Here is a 20055-nt window from a genome sequence, read left to right on the forward strand (position 1 = left end):
GGCAAGCTAGTTTTGACTGCTTTTGTTCACAGATTTAAATCAGGCTTGATTCCAGACCCGTCCTTTGTGGGCAGGATGGATTCAGAAGGGGGAAATGGCACTTTTCAGCCACTGCTGGGCTGAGGTGGAAGTAAGCCTCCTCCCCTAGCCTGGCGCAGAACCCCCTTTGGTCCCTGTCTTCACCTCTTCCCGCCATTGCTCAGCTGCTCCATGCTGGCATTCCGAGTGCTCCCACATCCCCACTCACCTTGGACCAATGTGACTGAATATCTGGCACTTTCTCTGAAGTTCCCCAGTACACATTTTCTCCTGGCCTCAACACATCTGGAATGGTGTTGGGTTTTTCTCTGGGTAGTGAATTTTGGTGAGCATCGGGAATGTTTCCCCGCCCCCCCCCCCCCCCCAAGGTAATGTGCTCTTTCCTCAGTGATCTTTCCTGGAGGCCAAGGTGGTTTTTTTTCCTGACAGTTTTTAAAGGGAGATCTGCTAAATTAGTACATCTCCAGCATGTTCCCCCTTCCTATCTCTCTGCTTCGAGTGACAAGTTCACATGCCTAGTTTATTTTACGACAGCCAACCGATGAATTCAGTTAAATTGAAGCAACTTTTTATAACACAGTTTTACACGTAGCAGGAAGATTCATTTATCTCAGGGATCTTAGGAAAATAATAAGCATTTTAAGGGCAAATGGCCATCTTCTAACTCCTAGATTCTCGCCCAACAAAGTGAGTTCCACTGACATATTTCCCAAGTCCAGCTGGGTTATCGTCACAATAGTTGCTGTCACAGATTTTCCTTCTCAGCAGATTTAAAAGGTTGGATACCTGGGGCACCTGGGGGGCTCAGTCGATTAAGTGTCCGACTTTGACTCAGGTCATGAGTCACAGCTGGTGAGTTCTAGCCCCGTATCTGGCTCTGTGCTGACAGCTCAGAAGCCTGGAGCCTGCTTCGGATTGTGTCTCCGTCTCTCTGTCTTCCCTCCCTGACACATGCTTCTCTCTCGCTCTCTCTCTTTCAAAAATAAATAAACATAAAAAAAAAAAAGTTGGATACCTGTTTGTGCCGTTAAAAATTTTTTCTTCTTTTTTAATTTCATTGAGACCGTGGCGTGTGAGTTTTGGCCAGAAGGGGGCAGACGAGCGCCAGCGGTGCTGCTGTGTGTGGAGGGGCTGCCCTGAGGCTGCCTCCCTGGCTTTTCAGCAGTCATCCTGGAAGCAAGTCTTCCATTTAGTCATTTCCTCTGCCCTCAGGAAAGTATGTAAGAAACTACTTGATATTAATACCATAATTTGGCTCCTAGAGCCCCTCGCTATGTGTGGAATGCTGATATTTACCCAATTATTTACTTATTCCTCAAACCACCAAATATGTGAACATTTAGGGCTTGAGTTTGTTTGCTGTTTTACCGTTCCTATCGGGTGTGATTCAAAGGAGGAATTTCGAAAGGGCAACTCACTTCTAAATATTATTTTAAAATACTAATTCTGTGAGGAGCAGTAGGGAATGCAAAGATGAATAAGATAAGGTTGCTGTCTTCAAGGACCTTGCAGCTTCGTTAAGGGTGAGGCTGAGAGAACAGGTACACAATTTCATTACAGGATGGAATGTGAAAATTGCCTTAGCCCTTTCCCGGGATGAAGGGAAAGATGACAACATCGAGGAAGCTTTTCTGAAAGAGCCAATATATGTGCAGAACTTTGAAATTTAGGTGAATTAAAATTTTTTAGAAAATTGTCTCTGATTATAAAAGTAATACATATACAGGTTACTGAAAATTGGAAAGATATACACAAATATAAATTTTTTTCACATACATTTATTTTTGAGAGACAGAGACAGAGCACAAGTGGGGGAGAGGCAGAGAGAGAAGGAGACACAGAATCTGAAGCACGCTCCGGGCTCTGAGCTGTCAGCACAGAGCCTGGCGCGGGGCTCGAACTCACAAACTGTGAGATCATGACTTGAGCCGAAGTTGGACGCTTAACCAACTGAGCCCCCAGGCACCCCGATATACACAAATACAAAACAAAATGATTTACCAGTGAACTCACCAGAAGAGATGACTATTAGTATTTTCTGATGAGGTTTTTGGGGTGATGATGGGGTGGTCCATAGCTGACGACCAAGAAAGAATTCTTGAAGACATCTTGAGACTCCCAGGATAGTGGAGGCCTAGCTATTGTCAAGCTAGGGTTGTTTTGCCTCTAGCAAAGTATTAGCATTAAGACATAGGGAGTTCCTGGAGAAAAGTTTTACTCTGCCTGCCTGAAGTATCTCTCAATAGGCTGCAGGTTATAAGGAAATTGAGTTCTATCTGCCATTTCCTTCTGCCTTTGTTTCCCACATCACTATGGAGGGATGATGTTGGGGCTCTAGGAAATGGAGTTTATAGGTGTCTGGAGATTCGGCTATTGATGAGATTGCCTTTTTCTTATGATTTACTAAGTTACTTGTGAATAGCTGGAGACTTAGGTCCTGCAGGACTATGATCTCTATCAGTTAACCATTTGTTTTTCCCCTTTCCTTTGTTGGGCAGCCAGGAGTGCCCAAGGAATATCACACATACCCCACTGGGGGTCGGTGGGAGGGTGTTTGCGGAGGGTGTCTGCCGCCTGGCAGCTTGTTTTATGCTCCCTCCTCATTTCCTTCCAGTTTTTTTTTTTCCCGTGTGTGTGTGTACCTGTATTTTTTAAGGTAAGTATATACATTGAGTATATACTTTGTATGTTGTTTTTCCCCCAGTGAGCACTGTAGCATAAGCCTTTCCCCCTGGGTGAAGGATTTTGACAGGTGAGGAGAAACAATTGCGGCAGAGAGAACAACATACACATGAGTGGTGTAGAGCTGGGAATCCTAGTCCGTTTTAATGGAGTGAATGTTGGGAAATGGTTAGAGATGAGGCTGGACAAGAGAGCTGGGACAGAGCATAGTTTGCCTTGAACAGACTAAAGAGTCGATATTCAGAGAATTTGTAGTAAGTCTGCTGATGAGTGTGGCCGAGTGAGTGGGAGTGTTGACTTGGGAGATGGACAGGCCAGTTTTGAAATCTTTGGGCTGCTGCCTCTTAGCAATGAGACCTCAGTTTCCTTCTCAGTAAAGTGGGTACCATACATGCACCCTACGATTCCTAGGGTCCTGGTTCCTGGGGAGGCACTAGGTGAACATTATTCCTTTCTCTTGGATCCCCCCTTCAAGACTTGAGGGCTCTCACAGTAGCCCAAAGGGAATAATTCCTAAGAGGCCAATCAGGAATTCGTGAAGGTTCTGTTTGAATGAGAGCAGTAGCAGATTTCTGAATAGCCGTGTAGCTCAGCAGATGGAGCTAAACTACAAATTGGAAGTCCAGACCCACAAATGACTATTGGTTCCATTTTTCTTCTTCTTGAATTCAGTTAAAATTTGTTCCCGTCACCTACGGTGTTGGAAAAGTTAAATAGTACTGGAGGTCTTATTGGGGAAGATAACACTGTTTTCCTCTACCACCTCATTCCCCAGTCCTGACCCCAGGAGATCACTTTAAATCTCAGAGCTGTTTTCTCTGGTATTCCACCTTATATTTCCACATAATACATATATTATTTTATTTCTTTGCATATTAATTTTAGAAACTGTCGGCTTCCTATTGTTACAGCTAAGGATTTTGCTTTCATATGACTCCTTTCTCCCCATTCTCCTCTTTTACCACTGTTTTTTTGTTTAATTTTTTTAATCTTTATTTTTGAGAGAGAGGGAGTGAGAGAACAAGTGGGGGAGGGGCAGAAAGAGAGGCAGAGAGAGGGAATCCCAAGCTGTCAGTGTGGAGCCTGATGTAGGGCTGTGGGGCTCCAGTCCCCAAACCATGAGATCATGGCCTGAGCTGAAGTTGGACACTCAGCCGACTGAGCCACCCAGGTGTCCCTATACCATCGTTTTTAATTGAATTAATAAATAGTGTTTCTATTATCACAACTTTATAATAAACTCAGTTCATTTCTTTCTTTCTTTCTGTCTTTCTGTCTTTCTGTCTTTCTGTCTTTCTGTCTTTCTGTCTTTCTGTCTTTCTGTCTTTCTGTCTTTCTGTCTTTCTTTCTTTCTTTCTTTCTTTCCTTTCTTTCTTTCTTTCTTTCTTTCTTTCTTTCTTTCTTTCTTTCTTTCTTTCTTTCTTTCTTTCTTTCTTTCTTTCTTTCTTTCTTTTCTTCTCACAACTCTGAGATCAAGACCTGAGCTGAGATTCAGAGTCAGACGTTTAACCAAATGAGCCACCCAAGCACCCCTGTCCTTAAGTTTCTGATCGCCTTTTTATTCCCTCTCATTCTTTTTTTTAATGAAAGACTTTTATTTTTTATTTATTTATTTTTATTTTATTATTTTTTTAATGTTTATTTATTTTTGAGACAGAGAGAGACAGAGCATGAATGGGGGAGGGTCAGAGAGAGGGAGACACAGAATCTGAAACAGGCTCCAGGCTCTGAGCTGTCAGCACAGAGCCTGACGCGGGACTCGAACTCACAGACTGCGAGATCATGACCTGAGCTGAAGTTGGCCGCTTAACCGACTGAGCCACCCAGGCGCCCCAAGACTTTTATTTTTAAATATATATTTAAAGCTTATTTATTTTTGAGACAGAAACAGAGACAGAGAAAGCACATGAGCAGGGGAGGGGCAGAGAGAGAGGGAGAGGGAGAGGGAGAATCCCAAGCAGGCTCTGGGCCCGATGCAGGGCTTAATCCCACGAACTGTGAGATAATGACCTGAGCTGAAACCAAGAGTCAGATGCTTAACCAACAGAGCCACCCAGGCACCCCATTCCCTCTCATTCTTTTTTTTTTTTTTTTGAAGTTTATTTTTTAATACTTATTTATTATTTATTTATTTATTTTTGAGGTTTACTTTTTTATTTAATTAATTTTTAAAATTTACATTCAAGTCAGCATATAGTGCAACAATGGTTTCAGGAGTAGATTCCTTAGTGCCCCTTACCCATTTAGCCCATCCCCTCTTCCACCACCCCTCCAGCAACCCTCAGTTTGTTCTCCATATTTAAGAGTCTCTTATGTTTTGTCCCCCTCCCTGTTTTTATATTATTTTTGCTTCCCTTCCCTTATGTTCATCTGTTTTGTCTCTTAAAGTCCTCATATGAGTGAAGTCATATGATATTTGTCTTTCTCTGACTTATTTCGCTTAGCATAATACTCTCTAGTTCCATCCACGTAGTTGCAAATGGCAAGATTTCATTCTTTTTGATTGCTGAGTAATACTCCATTGCTTGTGTGCGTGTGTGTGTATGTGTGTGTGTATACACATACCACATCTTCTTTATCCATTCATCCATCGATGGACATTTGGGCTCTTTCCATACTTTGGCTATTGTTGATAGTGCTGCTATAAACATGGGGGTGCATGTGTCCCTTCAAAACAGCACACCTGTATCCTGTGGATAAATGCCTAGTAGTGCAATGGCTGGGTTGTAGGGTAGTTCTCTTTTTAGTTTTTTGAGGAACCTCCACACTGTTTTCCAGAGTGGCTGCACCAGCTTGCATTCACACCAACGATGCAAAAGAGATCCTCTTTCTCCGCATCCTCGCCAACATCTGTTGTTGCCTGAGTTGTTACTGTTAGCCATTCTGACAGGTGTGAGGTGGTATCTCATTGTGGTTTTGATTTGTAATTTCCCTGATGTTGAGCGATGTTGAGCATTTTCTCATATGTCGGTTGGCCATCTGGATGTCTTCTTTGGAGAAGTGTCTATTCATGTCTTTTGCCCATTTCTTCACTGGATTATTTGTGTTTTGGGTATTGAGTTTGATATCCCTCTCATTCTTGCTGCCATCAACAGTCCTTCATTTTTTTCCAAAATGGGAGTAAGATGTTCTTCTAAGTTACTTTCCCTTTTTCCCCAGAGACTTTCCTTCTGGAACTCTCGCCTTGTCAGTTGTCCTGTTGGGCAAATCGCGGGAGTTAGATGAATTCTCGGGAACCCGACCAAGAAGTGGTCTCATCCCTTCTAGTTATATGATCTTGACTGGCTTATTTATTCTGCTGGCAGTTTCTCTGTCTTCTGGCCTCATAGGGTTGCACAAGGTTAAAGTGAGGTTCTATCAATGGAAAAGCTTTGGAAGAAGTGTGAATGTAAAAGGGCGACAGCTTGTCTACAGTGCATTTTTTAAAGTGTTATTACCTACTTAGTGTAGGGAAGGTCTTTCATATTCTCATCATCTCTGTTTATATTTATTGACATATTCAAGCAGATACTCTCTTCCTCCAGGAAGAATGAGTGATAGAGAGTGGGAGAAGCCGGAGAAGCCCTCTCAGGCACCAGCCAAAGGGGGTGATTTCTGTGTCTATACCTAGGAGGAAACAGGGCAAAGTTGTACAGACTGATGCAGTGGGGGAAATATTTTAGGACAAGATTTAAGAGCATTTCTCATCATGTATTTCATCTAACGGATAATTTCAACATATCTCCTGTATGCAGGGCATCGTGTAAGAAGTACTTCCTTACATTAAATAGAATGCGAAATCATGTGCAAAAGCAAAGTAAATGAAATTTGCCTTTGGTGCTATACGTTTGTTATACTGTCTTGTTTATAATCCAAAATCAGTTGTTAGTTTGAAATAATAAGAATCCATTTACCACATATTACACTTTGGGTAGATGGCATAGAGACCAGGGACTCCACCTAACTCACAGGAGGCCTGTATCAGTTTGAGTTTCTTTTGGTTGCAAGTGACAGAAACCCAATTCAAACTGGCCTAAACAAAAGAGAGAGAGAGAATATATTGCTTATGGAACTGAGTTCAGGAGGTGTTGCTGATCCAGGAGCACAAACTGTGTTGTTAGGACCCCGTCTCTCTTTCTTGCCATATCTTGGCTCTCTCTGTGTGTTGGCATTACTTACAGGTGCACTTTTCATGTGGCCCTTAGAGTTCCAGGCATCTATCCTCAGAGCTTAAGAACAGGTCCCAGGATTAATCTTGTTTGCATTGATGTGCAGGCTTTTGCATCTCTGAATCCATTACTCTGGAGATGAGTCAGCTCACTGGAAACATTTAAATGGAAAATGGTCAAAAGGTGTAAACTTCAGGGGTGCCTGGGTGGCTCAGTCAGTCAAGCGTCTGACACTTAATCTCAGCTCAGGTCTTGATCAGGGTCATGAGTTCAAGCCCCACATTGGGCTCAACACTGGATATGAAGCCCACTTAAAAAAAAAAAAAAAGGTACAGACTTCAGTTGTAAGATAACAGGTACTAGGCATGTAACGTACAACATGATGACCATAGCTAACATTGCTGCATATGATACATAGGGCAGTTGTTGAGAAAATAAATCTGAAGAGTTATCATCACAAGAAGAATTTTTTTGTCCTTTATTCTTCTTTCTTTTCTTTTTATTTTATCTACGTGAGAAAATGGATGTTAGCTGAACCTATTGTAATCATTTCACAGTCTGTGTGGATCAAACCAGCATCCTCTGTGCCTTCAACGTATACAGTGATATTATGTCAACTGTTCTCAATAAAACTGGTAACAAAACCAAGAGTATTAAATAACACTATTCTTTGATAAAGACAATTGACATTTGCTCTGTCTTACGTATATGTAATTACCAGCAGCTATAGGAAAGTGCTAATGGTACAGTTTAGTAATATAAACTAAATAGTTTGCTCTGCAAAAAAAAAAAAAAAAAAGTGGGAGAGTGAGAGGCAGATGCCCTGTCCCTCGAGAACAGCCAGAGTTTTGTCAGCAGAAGAAGGGCAGTGGGTGTGGATGCACAACAACACGTCCACCATCAGACCCCTGCCTGCTCCCCCCGCACCCACCAGCACCCAGCAGGTGGCTCTTCCCCAGGCAGGTGCTCAAGCAGTGCCTTGTGTGTTGAGTCGGTGGTATTGGCAGGAGTTAGAACTCTGTATTGGGGTTGCCAAAGTAAGTTTCCTATTTCTTTCTTTTGTCTAAGTCAAGAACTTCCCCTAGTTTCATATATTTGTGTTTAATTGAATGTACTAACCTTGAAAAACTCGAACTCCTCTGTAAGGGCTAAAGACTCACATGTTACCTGTAAGTTTTTCAACACTTTTCCTAACTGGGTTTGCTATATCACCAAATTCTGCTTTATTATTTGTTTCAAGAAATAACAAGTTCTACTCTATCCAGTGGAGATTTTTTTTTTAAGTTGTGATTGTATATTTAGACTAGTAAATGTACCAATTTTTATCTGAAAACACTCTGAATATACACCAAAATGTTGACAGTGTTTAACAGAGTGTGATAGGATTTCCTTCTTACTTATTTTCCATTTTTTTCTACCAGGAACATGTTATTTATGTTGCTGAAAAACAATACTATTTAAAATAGTCATTAATTTACTACATTTTTTAAAAAGTTTATTTTGAGAGAGAGAGAGAGCAGGGGAGGAGCACAGAAAGAGGGAGAGAGGGAATCCCAAGAAGTCTCCATGCTGTCAGCACAGAGCCTGACATGGAGCTTGATCTCACAAACCATGAGATCATGACCTGAGCTGAAACCAAGAGTCGCATGCTTAACTGACTGAGCTGCCCAGGCTCTCCTTAATACATTTTATTTTATTTTTTTGTAGTGCGCTGTACTAATTTCTAGGAACTGTGAGAGATAAGACAGGAAAGGTCACAGCCTCATGGAGCTTGTATTTCTAAGGGTGAGAAAGACAAACTATCTCACAGGTGACTAAATAGAATAATATAGATTTTGATTAGTTCTACGAAGGAGAATATGTGATAGGAAATAAATAACAAGAGAAACCTAATTTAGATTTCTAAATTCTAAATTGATTGGTGAAGACCCTCCTGATAAGGGGAGAACCATACAGAGAGCCAGAAAGATCATCCCAGACAGTAAGTGCAAAGGCCCTGGGGCAGCAAAGAGCATCGTGATTCTAGGCAATGGGCAGAAGGTCTGCTTGTGTCAGCATTTTTTAGTTCATATAAATATTAGATTGAGTCATATGACATTGTTATGTTTGTAGGTCAAAATGGTTGAATAGCAGTAGTTTCATATGGTTCAGTCAGTGCTGTGATTGGGCAGTCCTGCCATTGACCTGCAAGTGACTGAAGCTCTCTGGGCTGCACTTTGCTCACCTGTAACATCAGGTCATTGATGGTTTCTTAGGTATCTTTCTGTTGCTGGCATTTTATGATTCTAGTCAGAGCCAGGATGAGGTGAGGCAGGTGAAATGCCTCAAGCACAAAAATCTAAGGAGGCTCTTACCCTGCCTTTGTGCAAGCCTGAGAGTGAGAGTCCCCTTTGATTTTGCAGCCCAGGCTTGCCCCTACCCGCCACCCCCCTTCCTGCCCCCCACCCCAGTCCCAGCCCTGATTTGAACTCATTCCATTCTTCACATACAGCAATGACTTTGCTGATGTATGATCTCAGCTCTGTCAGTGATGCTTACTGATGCATTATCTAAACAAGCCAAGGCTTGCGGTGTCTGAGTAGGTATTCTCCCCTTATCTTGACTTATTTTTCGTCTTACTCTCCATGCATGAGTTAATTCATTGCATAGGTAAGAAGTTCCGAACAGGAGCTTACATATGTCCACATTTAGCCTGGTGAACTCTTTCTTCTGTCCGCAACAGGAAACCTGGTAACAGCGCATGCACGTTTTATGTTGTTCTCCTTTAGATCAGTCCAAAATGTTTGTGAAGGTGTTTACTGAAATTGACCGGATGCCCCAACTGCTCGCCTACTACTACAAATGTCACAAGGTGAGAAGCCGGGAGTGCTTATGTTGTGGAATGCATACAGTGCTGGGCTGCAGAACCCCAGTGTTTGTACTCCAAGGTAGAGACAACTTGCCTTCTCGCCCACTGGCCTTCTTCTTTTAAATAGCCAGTAGGGGGTGTTCTTGGTCCAGTCTGTGGATTCATTTCCTTGCCAGTGGCTGGGGTGGGGGGGGGGGGGGTTGTTGGGGAGGGAAGCAAGCCCTCAGTTTTCAGCATATTTTATGTTTATAGCTGGATTTCATTTATAGACTGAAAAGTTGTTACAATTCCTCCCCTTCTTGTCTTTCAAGGGAAAGTAGTCTCTTAGGCCTTATGATGCTCTCCGGAAGCTGTCAGAATTTTTTGTTTTCTGGGGTTGTTGATTTTAGGTAAAAAAAAAAAAACCCAACAGCTTCCCAGGCTAACTTGATTCCTTCACGTCCAACCTTGCATGTCTTTAAGCAGGGGTGTTGGGACATGAAGCTGAAGTGCACATTCAAGCACACCCGAAAGGTCTGTCGGGGAGAGTGTAGCATGCCCAGTGGAAGGACCTTGGCACGCTATTGGGACAAGATAAAAGAAGAAAGGAACACTGGGAGGGCAACGGATTCAATGTCTGATAGATGATCAGAGCAGGTGGCTGTGACTTCTCGTTTTAGCCCTTCTTTGAAGCAAATGGCCTTCAGCAGGCAGTTGCTGGGGACAGTAGGTGGCAGGAAATCGCTCACCTTGTCGGGAGGGCAGGACAACGTTAGCAGGTGGCCTGTCTCAGTCACTCAGTGAGGTCCCCTTTGCTCTGCCTCTGCAGGCACAGCTTTTAGCAACCTGGCAGGAGCTGTGCCAGAGTGACCTCCCTCTGGACCGGCAGCTCACCAGATTCTACGACGCCCTGCTCGGGGCCTGGCACACGCAGATCCAGTGGTCTACGCAGGTAATGGCTCGCTTGGGTCTTAGGGGATGGGTGTCTGCTCTGGCAGTGGTCTCTCCTCTGCTTCAAGCGTTCCTGGAAGAACCTCCCTATTTGCTGCCATCACCAAAGGAGTTAAAGATAAGCCTCGAAACCCAAGGCAGTAAAATCTTTCAGTCTCCTTAAAACTCTTCTTATCGTTCTCATCTGTATCTTAAATAGAATCTAATGTGACAGTGTTGCGTGTTGTTCAGCCAGGGAGCCTGTGGAATTCCTGGAGGCCGTTATCTTCTGATCTAAAAGCAGGAGGCCCTTGGTCAGGTGGTGCTTGAGTGAACAGGATTGTTTTTATCTTAACTTCAGGTAAAACTCACCTGGCTTAGTTTCCCTTGTTCACACGGTATGCCCAGAGCTCGAGGAAGAGTACAATTTTACAGGCGCCCTCCAACCTAGGGGACCAATGAGACAGAGGAACTTCATTTCAAGTGGAAACTTCCCCTCACTTGTCTTCCCAGAGCCTCTTGGCATTTTCTGCCGTCCAGGGTGTGAACACTTCCTCCCCCATCTCAATGCCAGGAAGTGCCCCAGATCCTCTTCCCTCTTTTAGGAGAGAAGAGGCTGTGACTTACTGGGCCTGTTGATGGTGTGGTGTGGTTTTTGGTCTGCTTTCGAAATTAGTTGTGAATTAGTCTTGCAGTGTCCATCCGTCCCCTGCTGGAACGAGCGTGACTGTAGCTGGAGGGAATCCCTTGTACAGGGTCATGTCCATTCTGGTGTTTAAAGTCCTCTTTTCTACCCTCATTGCTTTCTCCTGGAGCCAGCCAAACTCAGATTTAGGTTACAGCAACATGAAACACAATTCCTGTAGACGTTTCACAGCACTTAAGTAGTTGTCGGTTTTCAGTGGATGCACATCCATTTCTGTGTCCTTGCCTTCTTTTACCGTCCCTTATGTTGTGAAGGTAAAACCAGCTTATGTCTGCAGGTGCATATGCCCTTCATCATCTAAGAAAAAGGATTTAGACTTCTCAAATTATGTTCTGGCCTCATCCTATAAATCCTGCTAATTTATGCTTTTGGTCAGTGGTCCATTTCCTTTTCAGGGAAGTAAAAGCCTGATAGGTGGCCGTCATCTTGTGAAGGTCAGTATAGTGCAGAAGAAAAGCAAAGACACCACAGTAAATGTATCCCCTTCTGATTTACCCCCCAGTATTATAATATGAAAATTTTCCAACATATAAAAGAGTTGAAAGAATTGTATGATGAACACCCATGTACTTACTTTTGCACTCTGCAGTGAACATTTTGCTATGTTTGCTCTGTCATAAATCTGTCCATCTTCCCATGTACTTCTCCATTCATTGACTGGTCTTATTTTTTGATTCATTTCAAAGGAAGTTGGAAGCATTATTTAGTTCTGTACATGCATATTATTAACTAGAGTTCAATATTTGTCCCTCCCCGCCCCCTTTTAGGTAAGATTGTGGAATGTAATGATCTTAAATATGCTATGTGATCAATTTTGACAAATGTTGTGTAACCTGATCCCTGTTAAGATATAGAGAACATTAAGATAAGAGGACATTACCATCACTCTAGAAAGTTCTCTCATGCTCCTTCCTAGTCAGTCCAACACCCCTGAAGGCAGCCACTGCTCTGATTTTTTTCCACCATAAATTAGGCCTGTTTTCAAATTTTTGTAAACTTTTTTTAATTAAAAAAAATTTTTTTTGCCCCTGCCCCTTCAGTTGTTTTTTTTTTTTTCTTTTTAAATGTTTTATTATTTTTGAGAGAGAGAGCAGAGTACAAGCAGGGAAGGGGCAGAGAGAGAGGGAGACAAAGAATCCAAAGCAGGCTCCAGGCTCTTAGGTGTCAGCACAGAGCCAGACATGGGATTCAAACCCACGAACTGTGAGATCGTGACCTGAAGTGAAGTTGGACGCTTAACTGACTGAACCACCCAGGTGCCCCATTTTTAAAATTTATTTATTTATTTATTTATTTATTTATTTATTTATTTATTTTAGTTTTTTATGTTTATTTATTTTTGAGAGAGAGAGTCAAAGCACATGTGGGGAAGGGGCAGAGAGAGAATGAGACACAGAATCCAAAGCAGGCTCCAGGCTCCGAGCTGTCAGCACAGAGCCCAACACGGGGCTCGAACTCACAAACTGTGAGATGACCTGAGTTGAAGTCAGACGCTTAACCGACTGAGCCAACCAGGTGCCCCCTGTTTTCGAATTTTAAATAGACGGAATCAGGCAGTGTGTGTTCTTCCTGCAAGGTTTCTTTCATTGAGCATGTTTGTGAGATTCATTTATGTTGTTGTGTGAGTCAGTGGTTTGTTCCTTTTTATTGCCAAATACTGTTAACGTGGTGTGAATATTTCACAGTTGGCTTATTCATTCTTATACTGATGAACACCTGGGATATTTCCATTTTGGGGCTATTATGAATAAGGCTGCTAATGAACATTGTTCTCTAAGTCTTTTTTGTGTATACACATATTCATATCTCTTGGGTAAATATCTAGGAGTGGAATTGCTGGATCATTGGGCAGATGTATGTGTAGATTTATAAGAAACTGCCAGACATTCTTCCAAAGTGGTTGTACTTTTTATAGTCTCACGAGTGTGCGAGCATCCTGATTGCCCCACATCTTTGCCAAAGTTAGGTGGTGTCAGTCTTTCTAAGCTAGTCCATTCTGGTGGGTGTGTTGTAGTATTTCATTGTGGTTTTAATTTGTATTTTCCTGATGACTAAGAATATTGAGCACTTTTTCAATGTGCTTATATCTTCCTTTGTGAGGTATCTGCTTAGATCTTTTGCTCATTACAAAAAATTGGGTTATTTGCGTTTTTATTATTGAGTTGTAGGAGTTTTTTTATATATCTCAGATAAGAATCCTTTGTAAGATATAGATACTTCCTTCCAGTCTGTGGCTTAAACAGAGGTATTGATTTTGTTGAAGCCTAATTTATTAATTTTTGCTTTTATGATTATTGTTTTGTAAGAAACCATTGCCAACCTCCAAATTGGAAAGATGCTCTGTTGTGTTTTCTTCTAGAAGCTTGTTTAGTTTCTTTAAAAAAACACTTTTTTAACATTTATTCATTTTTGAGAGGTGGGGAAGGGCAGAGAGAGGGAGACACAGAATCCAAAACAGGATCCAGGCTCTGAGCTGTCAGCACAGAGCCCAGTGCAGGGCTTGAACCCACAAACCGTGAGATCATGGCCTGAGCCGAAGTCAGTGCTTAACCAACTGAGCCACCCAGGTGCCCCTAGAAGCTCCCTTAGTTTCTACAGTAAGGTCTGTGGCCCATTTTGAATTAGTTTTTCTGTATGGTGTGAGGTAAGGTCAGATTGTTTTCAGGTGAGCTGTTGAGGTTGCTTCTATAGCCTGAGTTAAGTTTGCCCTTATAGTGTGTGGACTTTGTGGTGGTTCTGTGGCCAGGTGCCAGAGAATCCCTTTTGCCAGATCTCTTCAAAGGACAGGGGGCACCTCTGGGTATGAGACCCAGTGTGTTTTAATTGAAATGTGTAAAAAAACTGCTACTGAAGGTCTATGATGTGACTTTATAATTTCAGCTGACCAGCCAATTAGTGTAATTCTTCCCCTGCCCCAGGTCATCTGAGTAGGAGATAAGAGTGAAGGAGATTCTCATTGTGCAGTCCATCCTCACCAAACATAGCGAGGAGTCAGGATTCCTTTTCTAGAAGGCCCATTTTCATTTCCTCCTCTGGTTTCTTTCTCGCAGCAAGTTTCTTCTGCCAAATGAGGAAATTGGGCTGGCTGGTATCTGAAGGTCTTTCTGATTTTCTCACATAGCATGTTTGGGGATAGTGAGGGGAATGAGTTGGCTGGAGATAGGAGGGTTTGTGTTGGTGCAGCTATGTGTGGGGGGAAGAACTGTGAATTTAAGACAGGAGTTTGGCTTTCTCAAGAAGGTAGTGAGAGTCTGGAGCAACAGCGAATGATGACGTTGCTGTTTTAAGAATGGTTTTGGTGTTAAAAAAAAAAAAAAAAAAGAATGATTTTGGTGTCAAAACATCACCTATGTAGTTTCCCTGCCCAGAAGGCTTAACCTTAATGCTCTCATGAGGAAGCATGCAGACAAATTCAAGGTTTGTCAATTTTGTTGATCTTTTCACAGAGCCAACCAGTTCTATTGATTTTTAAAATTAACTTTCTGTTCTTTATTTTATTTACCTCTGCTCTAATCTCTATTATTTCCTTCCTTCTTCTAGCTTTGGGTTTGGTTTCTTTTTCTTATTCCTTAATGTATGCAGTTAGGTTGTTGAGTTGAGATATTTCTTCTTTTTTATTTTTTTTTTTATTTTAAAAAAAAAATTTTTTTTTTCAACGTTTATTTATTTTTGGGACAGAGAGAGACAGAGCATGAACGGGGGAGGGGCAGAGAGAGAGGGAGACACAGAATCGGAAACAGGCTCCAGGCTCTGAGCCATCAGCCCAGAGCCCGACACGGGGCTCGAACTCACGGACCGCGAGATCGTGACCTGGCTGAAGTCGGACGCCCAACCGACTGCGCCATCCAGGCGCCCCTATTTCTTCTTTTTTAATGTATGTGTTTAGAGCTATAAGTTTCCCTCTTAGTGTTACTTTTGCTGTATCCCATAACTTTTGGGGAGTTGTGTTATCCTTTTCACTCATCTCGGGGTATTTTCTAATAAAAATGTGAGTTTATTGATTTTATAGTTTTTAAGGTTATACCTTTTGTGGCCTTAGAGTTACCTAAGAACGGTTTTTTTTTTCTACAGATTTATTATTATGCACATCATTTTTTTTAATATGAAATTTATTGTCAAATTGGTTTCCATACAACACCCAGTGCTCGTCCCAACAGGTGCCCTCCTCAATACCCATCACCCACCCTCTCCTCCCTCCCACCCCCCCATCAACCCTCAGTTTGTTCTCAGCTTTTAAGAGTCTCTTATGTTTTGGCTCCCTCCTTCTCTAACCTTTTTTTTTTTTTCTTCCCCTCCCCCATGGGGGGGAAGAAACTTAACTTCTGTTAAGTTTCTCAGGATCCACATAAGAGTGAAAACATATGGTATCCGTCTTTCTCTGTATGACTTATTCGCTTAGCATAACACTCTCCAGTTCCATGTTGCTACAAAAGGCCATATTTCATTCTTTCTCATTGCCACGTACTATTCCATTGTGTATATAAACCACAATTCCTAAGAAGAGTTTTATATCTTGTTTTCATTTTTGTGCATATTTAAGCCACATTATAATAAAAAATCATTCAATCAACACAGGGGAGTCTGCGAGAAGCCCTCTCTAAATGTACTGTGTACATTTTTACAGTTTTGTCCAAGAGATCAATAGTATATAAAATAGAAGAAAAGACTCTTGGTGAATAAGTGAATCTACAATCTAAAAGGCCTCTGGGGTCCTCGGTGGCTCAGTCGGTTAAGTGTCCAACTCTCAAGTCACGATCTCATGGTTTGTGGGATTGAGCCCCATACCGGGCTCTGCGCTGACAGCGAGGAGCCTGCTTGGGATCCTTTCTCTCCCTCTCTCTCTGTTCTTCCCCCACTCAGGCAAACACTCTCTCTCTCAAATGTAAATACATAAACATTAAAAAAAAAACAACCCTAAAAGGTCCTGGATATACTATTCCTGGTGGTCCTTAGAGTAAAAGATAAATCTGTCTTAACCCAAGGTCTATGTCAAGGGGAGATGTGGTTGTGGGCTGGTGTGCAAATCTGACTAAATGTCCTCCAACCCTGATTCAGTGAAGTATTCTTCTTTAATTCTGTTTTATTCTCCACCTCCCATGCACTCCTAGTTTCTGCATGGTCATCTTCACAGCCTTGCTGGCCAGATTTTGGTAGCTATCTAAATTCTACATGTGATAAATTTGAAAAAAAGTCACTTGTGGCTAGCAATAGACATGGAGTAGCCAATTGTTCTGGACAGGTTGCAAGTTGTGCCAGTTACTTGACTTTCTGAGCTTGTTTGGGTTTGTAGGAAGGAACACTTGGGGCTTAAAGCTCTTGATGAGGCCATTTTCCAGCTGTTGGAGAAATTCCTTTGAGAGCCGTCCAGGAGACTGCTTCTTGAAAAGGTATGTTCCTGCTTGGTCCTTTGTGCTAACGCAGATACCTCTCTCCCACTGCAGGTCTTCAAGAACCCCCACGAGGTGGTGACCGTGCTGCTGATTCAGACTCTGGGGGCCTTGCTGCCCACCCTGCCTGACTGCCTCAGCTCAGGCGTGGAGAGGGCAGGGCCTGAGCTGGGGCTCCTCAAGCTCCTGGAGTTCTACGATGCCACCGCCCACTTTGCCCAGGGGCTGGAGATGGCGCAGCTCTCCCGCCCACGTAAATGCTCCTTCCTCCCACTCCCCTGGCCTGTCTTCACATGCTCTTTTTGAAGCTTCTGGGGCTTGGGTTTGTCTGTCTTTTCGGATGACTGATTTTACAGATTTGGAAGGGATCCTTGTTTTCCTTCTCAGCAGATATGGAAGCTTTTTCCATGAAAGCATCGCCATTGGAAATGGTTGCTGCCTGATGTATTAACCAAACCCAGTGCTACCTAGGGGCTTTGCATGCTCTGGGGAAGTGAGGGGCACTTTGGCAGGCACTTAGAATGTGCAAGAGGCAGGTGGGCCTCAGTGGCCTCGAATTGGCAGCAGATTGCATTGGGAAGGTAGTGTCCTCTTCCCTTGAGATGTCGTAAGACCTCAGACAGCTCAACCTAAAAAGTAAGCTGAAGAGGACGAATAGGTCAGAGGAACTTTTTGATAGGGCGTCAGCAAGGTTTTAAGGGCAGGGAGGCCGTGTTAGGACTAGGGGTGCTTGTGGGGAAAATGGGCATTCCCCAGCTGTGTCCGGGAGCAGAGCTCTCCTCCTTCCCATTTGGGAACACAGCGATGTTGTGTTACGTTTCCCCAGCTGTTTCCCCTGTAAGTTAAAAGCATCATAAACTTTCAGGTAGCACAAGATCTCATGACGCATGCTGCTGTCAAATCAGGAAATCGCTTCGGGAAGGCCTTGTCCTGCCGTTTGGCGGCTATGTGTCACTAACTTGGTTTATTTAATAGTTATTCCCTTTAATTACATTTGGTTATAATTACTTCGTACATTCCAGGGAGTGTGTTTATTGTTCCAGTTCCGGATGATTCATAGGTGTTTTGGCTCACTCACTCGGCAGATCTTGGTTGTGGGAAAGGCTTGGGGGATGTGGGTAGCTTCCAGGGGACGAGGATGCCATGTCCATGGGGCTAGAGTGTAGGCCATGTAGCCTGCTGGAGCAGAGTGGAATGAAGGTAGGGCAAAAGGGCAGGTTGCCTTCCTCCCACTGGTGATGGACATTACTGAAGAAGAGAGAACCACCCTCCAAAGAATAATGCATACAAGTGCTTTGTTAGTCAGCCATGGAAATTTAGATTTTTAATGATTCCTATCAAGGTTTCCAAAAAAGTATTTTTTTTTAATTTAAAAATACTTTGGAAACACCCAAAAATAAAATAGAGTAAAAATGATTCACAACCTCATCATTCAGAGAGCCTCTGGCAGCCTTCCATTGTATTTTCTGCTAGTAATTCAAATATAAATACACATTTTCCACAAATACATATAAAAATATATACACGTATACACCTACACACATATACATCTTTTAAAATAATGGTTGCATACAAACTTAAATTATCTTTTTTTGCTCAAAATAATATAATGATAGGGTTTTTTTTAGTGTTTGTTTATTTTTGAGAGGGAAAGAGAGAGACAGAGTGCGAGTGGGGGAGGGGCAGAGAGAGAGAGGGAGACACGAAATCTGAAGCAGGATCTAGGCTCCAAACTGTCTGCACAGAATCTGACACGAGGCTCGAACTCACAAACCGTGAGATCATGACCTGAGCCGAAGTAGGACACTTAACTGACTGAGTCACCCAGGCGCCCCTATAATGAGTATTTTTTTTAATGTCATTAAATGTTTTCCCAAGACATGGTTTTTTTTTTTTTTTTTTTTAAACGTGTATTTAATTTTATTTGTTGCCTTTTTTTGTTTTTGGCTTATTAGCATTTTTTAATTGCCTCTGAACTGAACTTGCTCCATACCCAGGTATAGCAGTTTCTAACATTTGTTCAGGACCAAGACATGGGTTTTGTTTTGTTTTTTTTTTAATTAAATTAAATTAAATTAAATTATTTTATTTTATTTGTTTATTTTTAAAATTTATATCCAAATTAGCATAGTGCAACAGTGATTTCAGGAGTAGATTCCTTAATGCCCCTTATCCATTTAGCCCATCCCCCCCCCCACACCCCCTCCAGTAACCCTCAGTTTGTTCTCCATATTTATGAGTCTCTTATGCTTTGTCCCCCTCCCTGTTTTTATATTATTTTTGCTTCCCTTCCCTTATGTTCATCTGTTTTGTCTCTTAAAGTCCTCATATGAGTCAAGTTGTAGGATTTTTGTCTTTCTCTGACTGACTAATTTCACTAAGCATAATACCCTCCAGTTCTATCCACGTAGTTGCAAATGGCAAGATTTTATTTTTTTTGATTGCTGAGTATACTCCATTGTATATATATACCACGTCTTCTTTATCCATTCATCCATCGATGGACATTTGGGCTCTTTCCATACTTTGGCTATTGTTGACAGTCCTGCTATAAACATGGGGCTGCATGTGTCCCTTCGAAACAGCACACCTGTATACCTTGGGTAAATACCTAGTGGTGCAATTGCTGGGTCGTAGGGTAATTCTGTTTTTAGTTTTTTGAGGAACCTCCATACTGTTCTCCAGAGTAGCTGCACCAGCTTGCATTCCCAAAGACATATTTTTTAATGACCACTTGTAAGTATGGCTTACTTTAATTATTTTATCTACTATTATAAATAAAACTATTATGAATAGTCCAGCACATTAATTTTGAGCCCCGAAATTTTGATTATTCCTTAGGATAAGCTTAAGAATTACAGTTGCCAAGAGATGAACATTTTAAAGATATTTGTCATATTTTGCTCTTGAGAAGGTTTCTCCCTATTTTCGTGTCTGTCAATAGTGACTGAGGGTGTCCATCCCCCATGTCCTTACTTGCACTGGACACTACTTGTTTTTCTCCATCATTGCCAGGTTCTTAGTTAATGACATTTCATTGTGATTTTTCATTTCTTTTATTACTAGCAACTTTTTTTTTTTAATTTTTTTTTTTTTCTTCAACGTTTTTATTTATTTTTGGGACAGAGAGAGACAGAGCATGAACGGGGGAGGGGCAGAGAGAGAGGGAGACACAGACTCGGAAACAGGCTCCAGGCTCCGAGCCATCAGCCCAGAGCCTGACGCGGGGCTCGAACTCACGGACCGTGAGATCGTGACCTGGCTGAAGTCGGACGCTTAACCGACTGCGCCACCCAGGCGCCCCTATTACTAGCAACTTTTAAATTTATATTATTA

The 20055-nt window shown here is 42.2% G+C and overlaps 1 protein-coding gene across 1 annotated transcript in view; it reads left to right on the top strand.

Annotated features, from left to right (window-relative positions):
- COG7 (component of oligomeric golgi complex 7) overlaps positions 1-20055 on the top strand; it is an 82345-nt gene that overhangs the window by 20155 nt on the left and 42135 nt on the right. The window contains exons 5-7 of the mRNA XM_043560294.1: positions 9638-9720; positions 10526-10648; positions 16774-16972. Coding sequence (XP_043416229.1) covers positions 9638-9720; positions 10526-10648; positions 16774-16972 — 405 coding nt within the window. The remainder of the gene's footprint in view (positions 1-9637; positions 9721-10525; positions 10649-16773; positions 16973-20055) is intronic.

Source organism: Prionailurus bengalensis, chromosome E3 (genome assembly GCF_016509475.1).
Source record: "Prionailurus bengalensis isolate Pbe53 chromosome E3, Fcat_Pben_1.1_paternal_pri, whole genome shotgun sequence".
Lineage (NCBI taxonomy): Eukaryota > Metazoa > Chordata > Mammalia > Carnivora > Felidae > Prionailurus > Prionailurus bengalensis.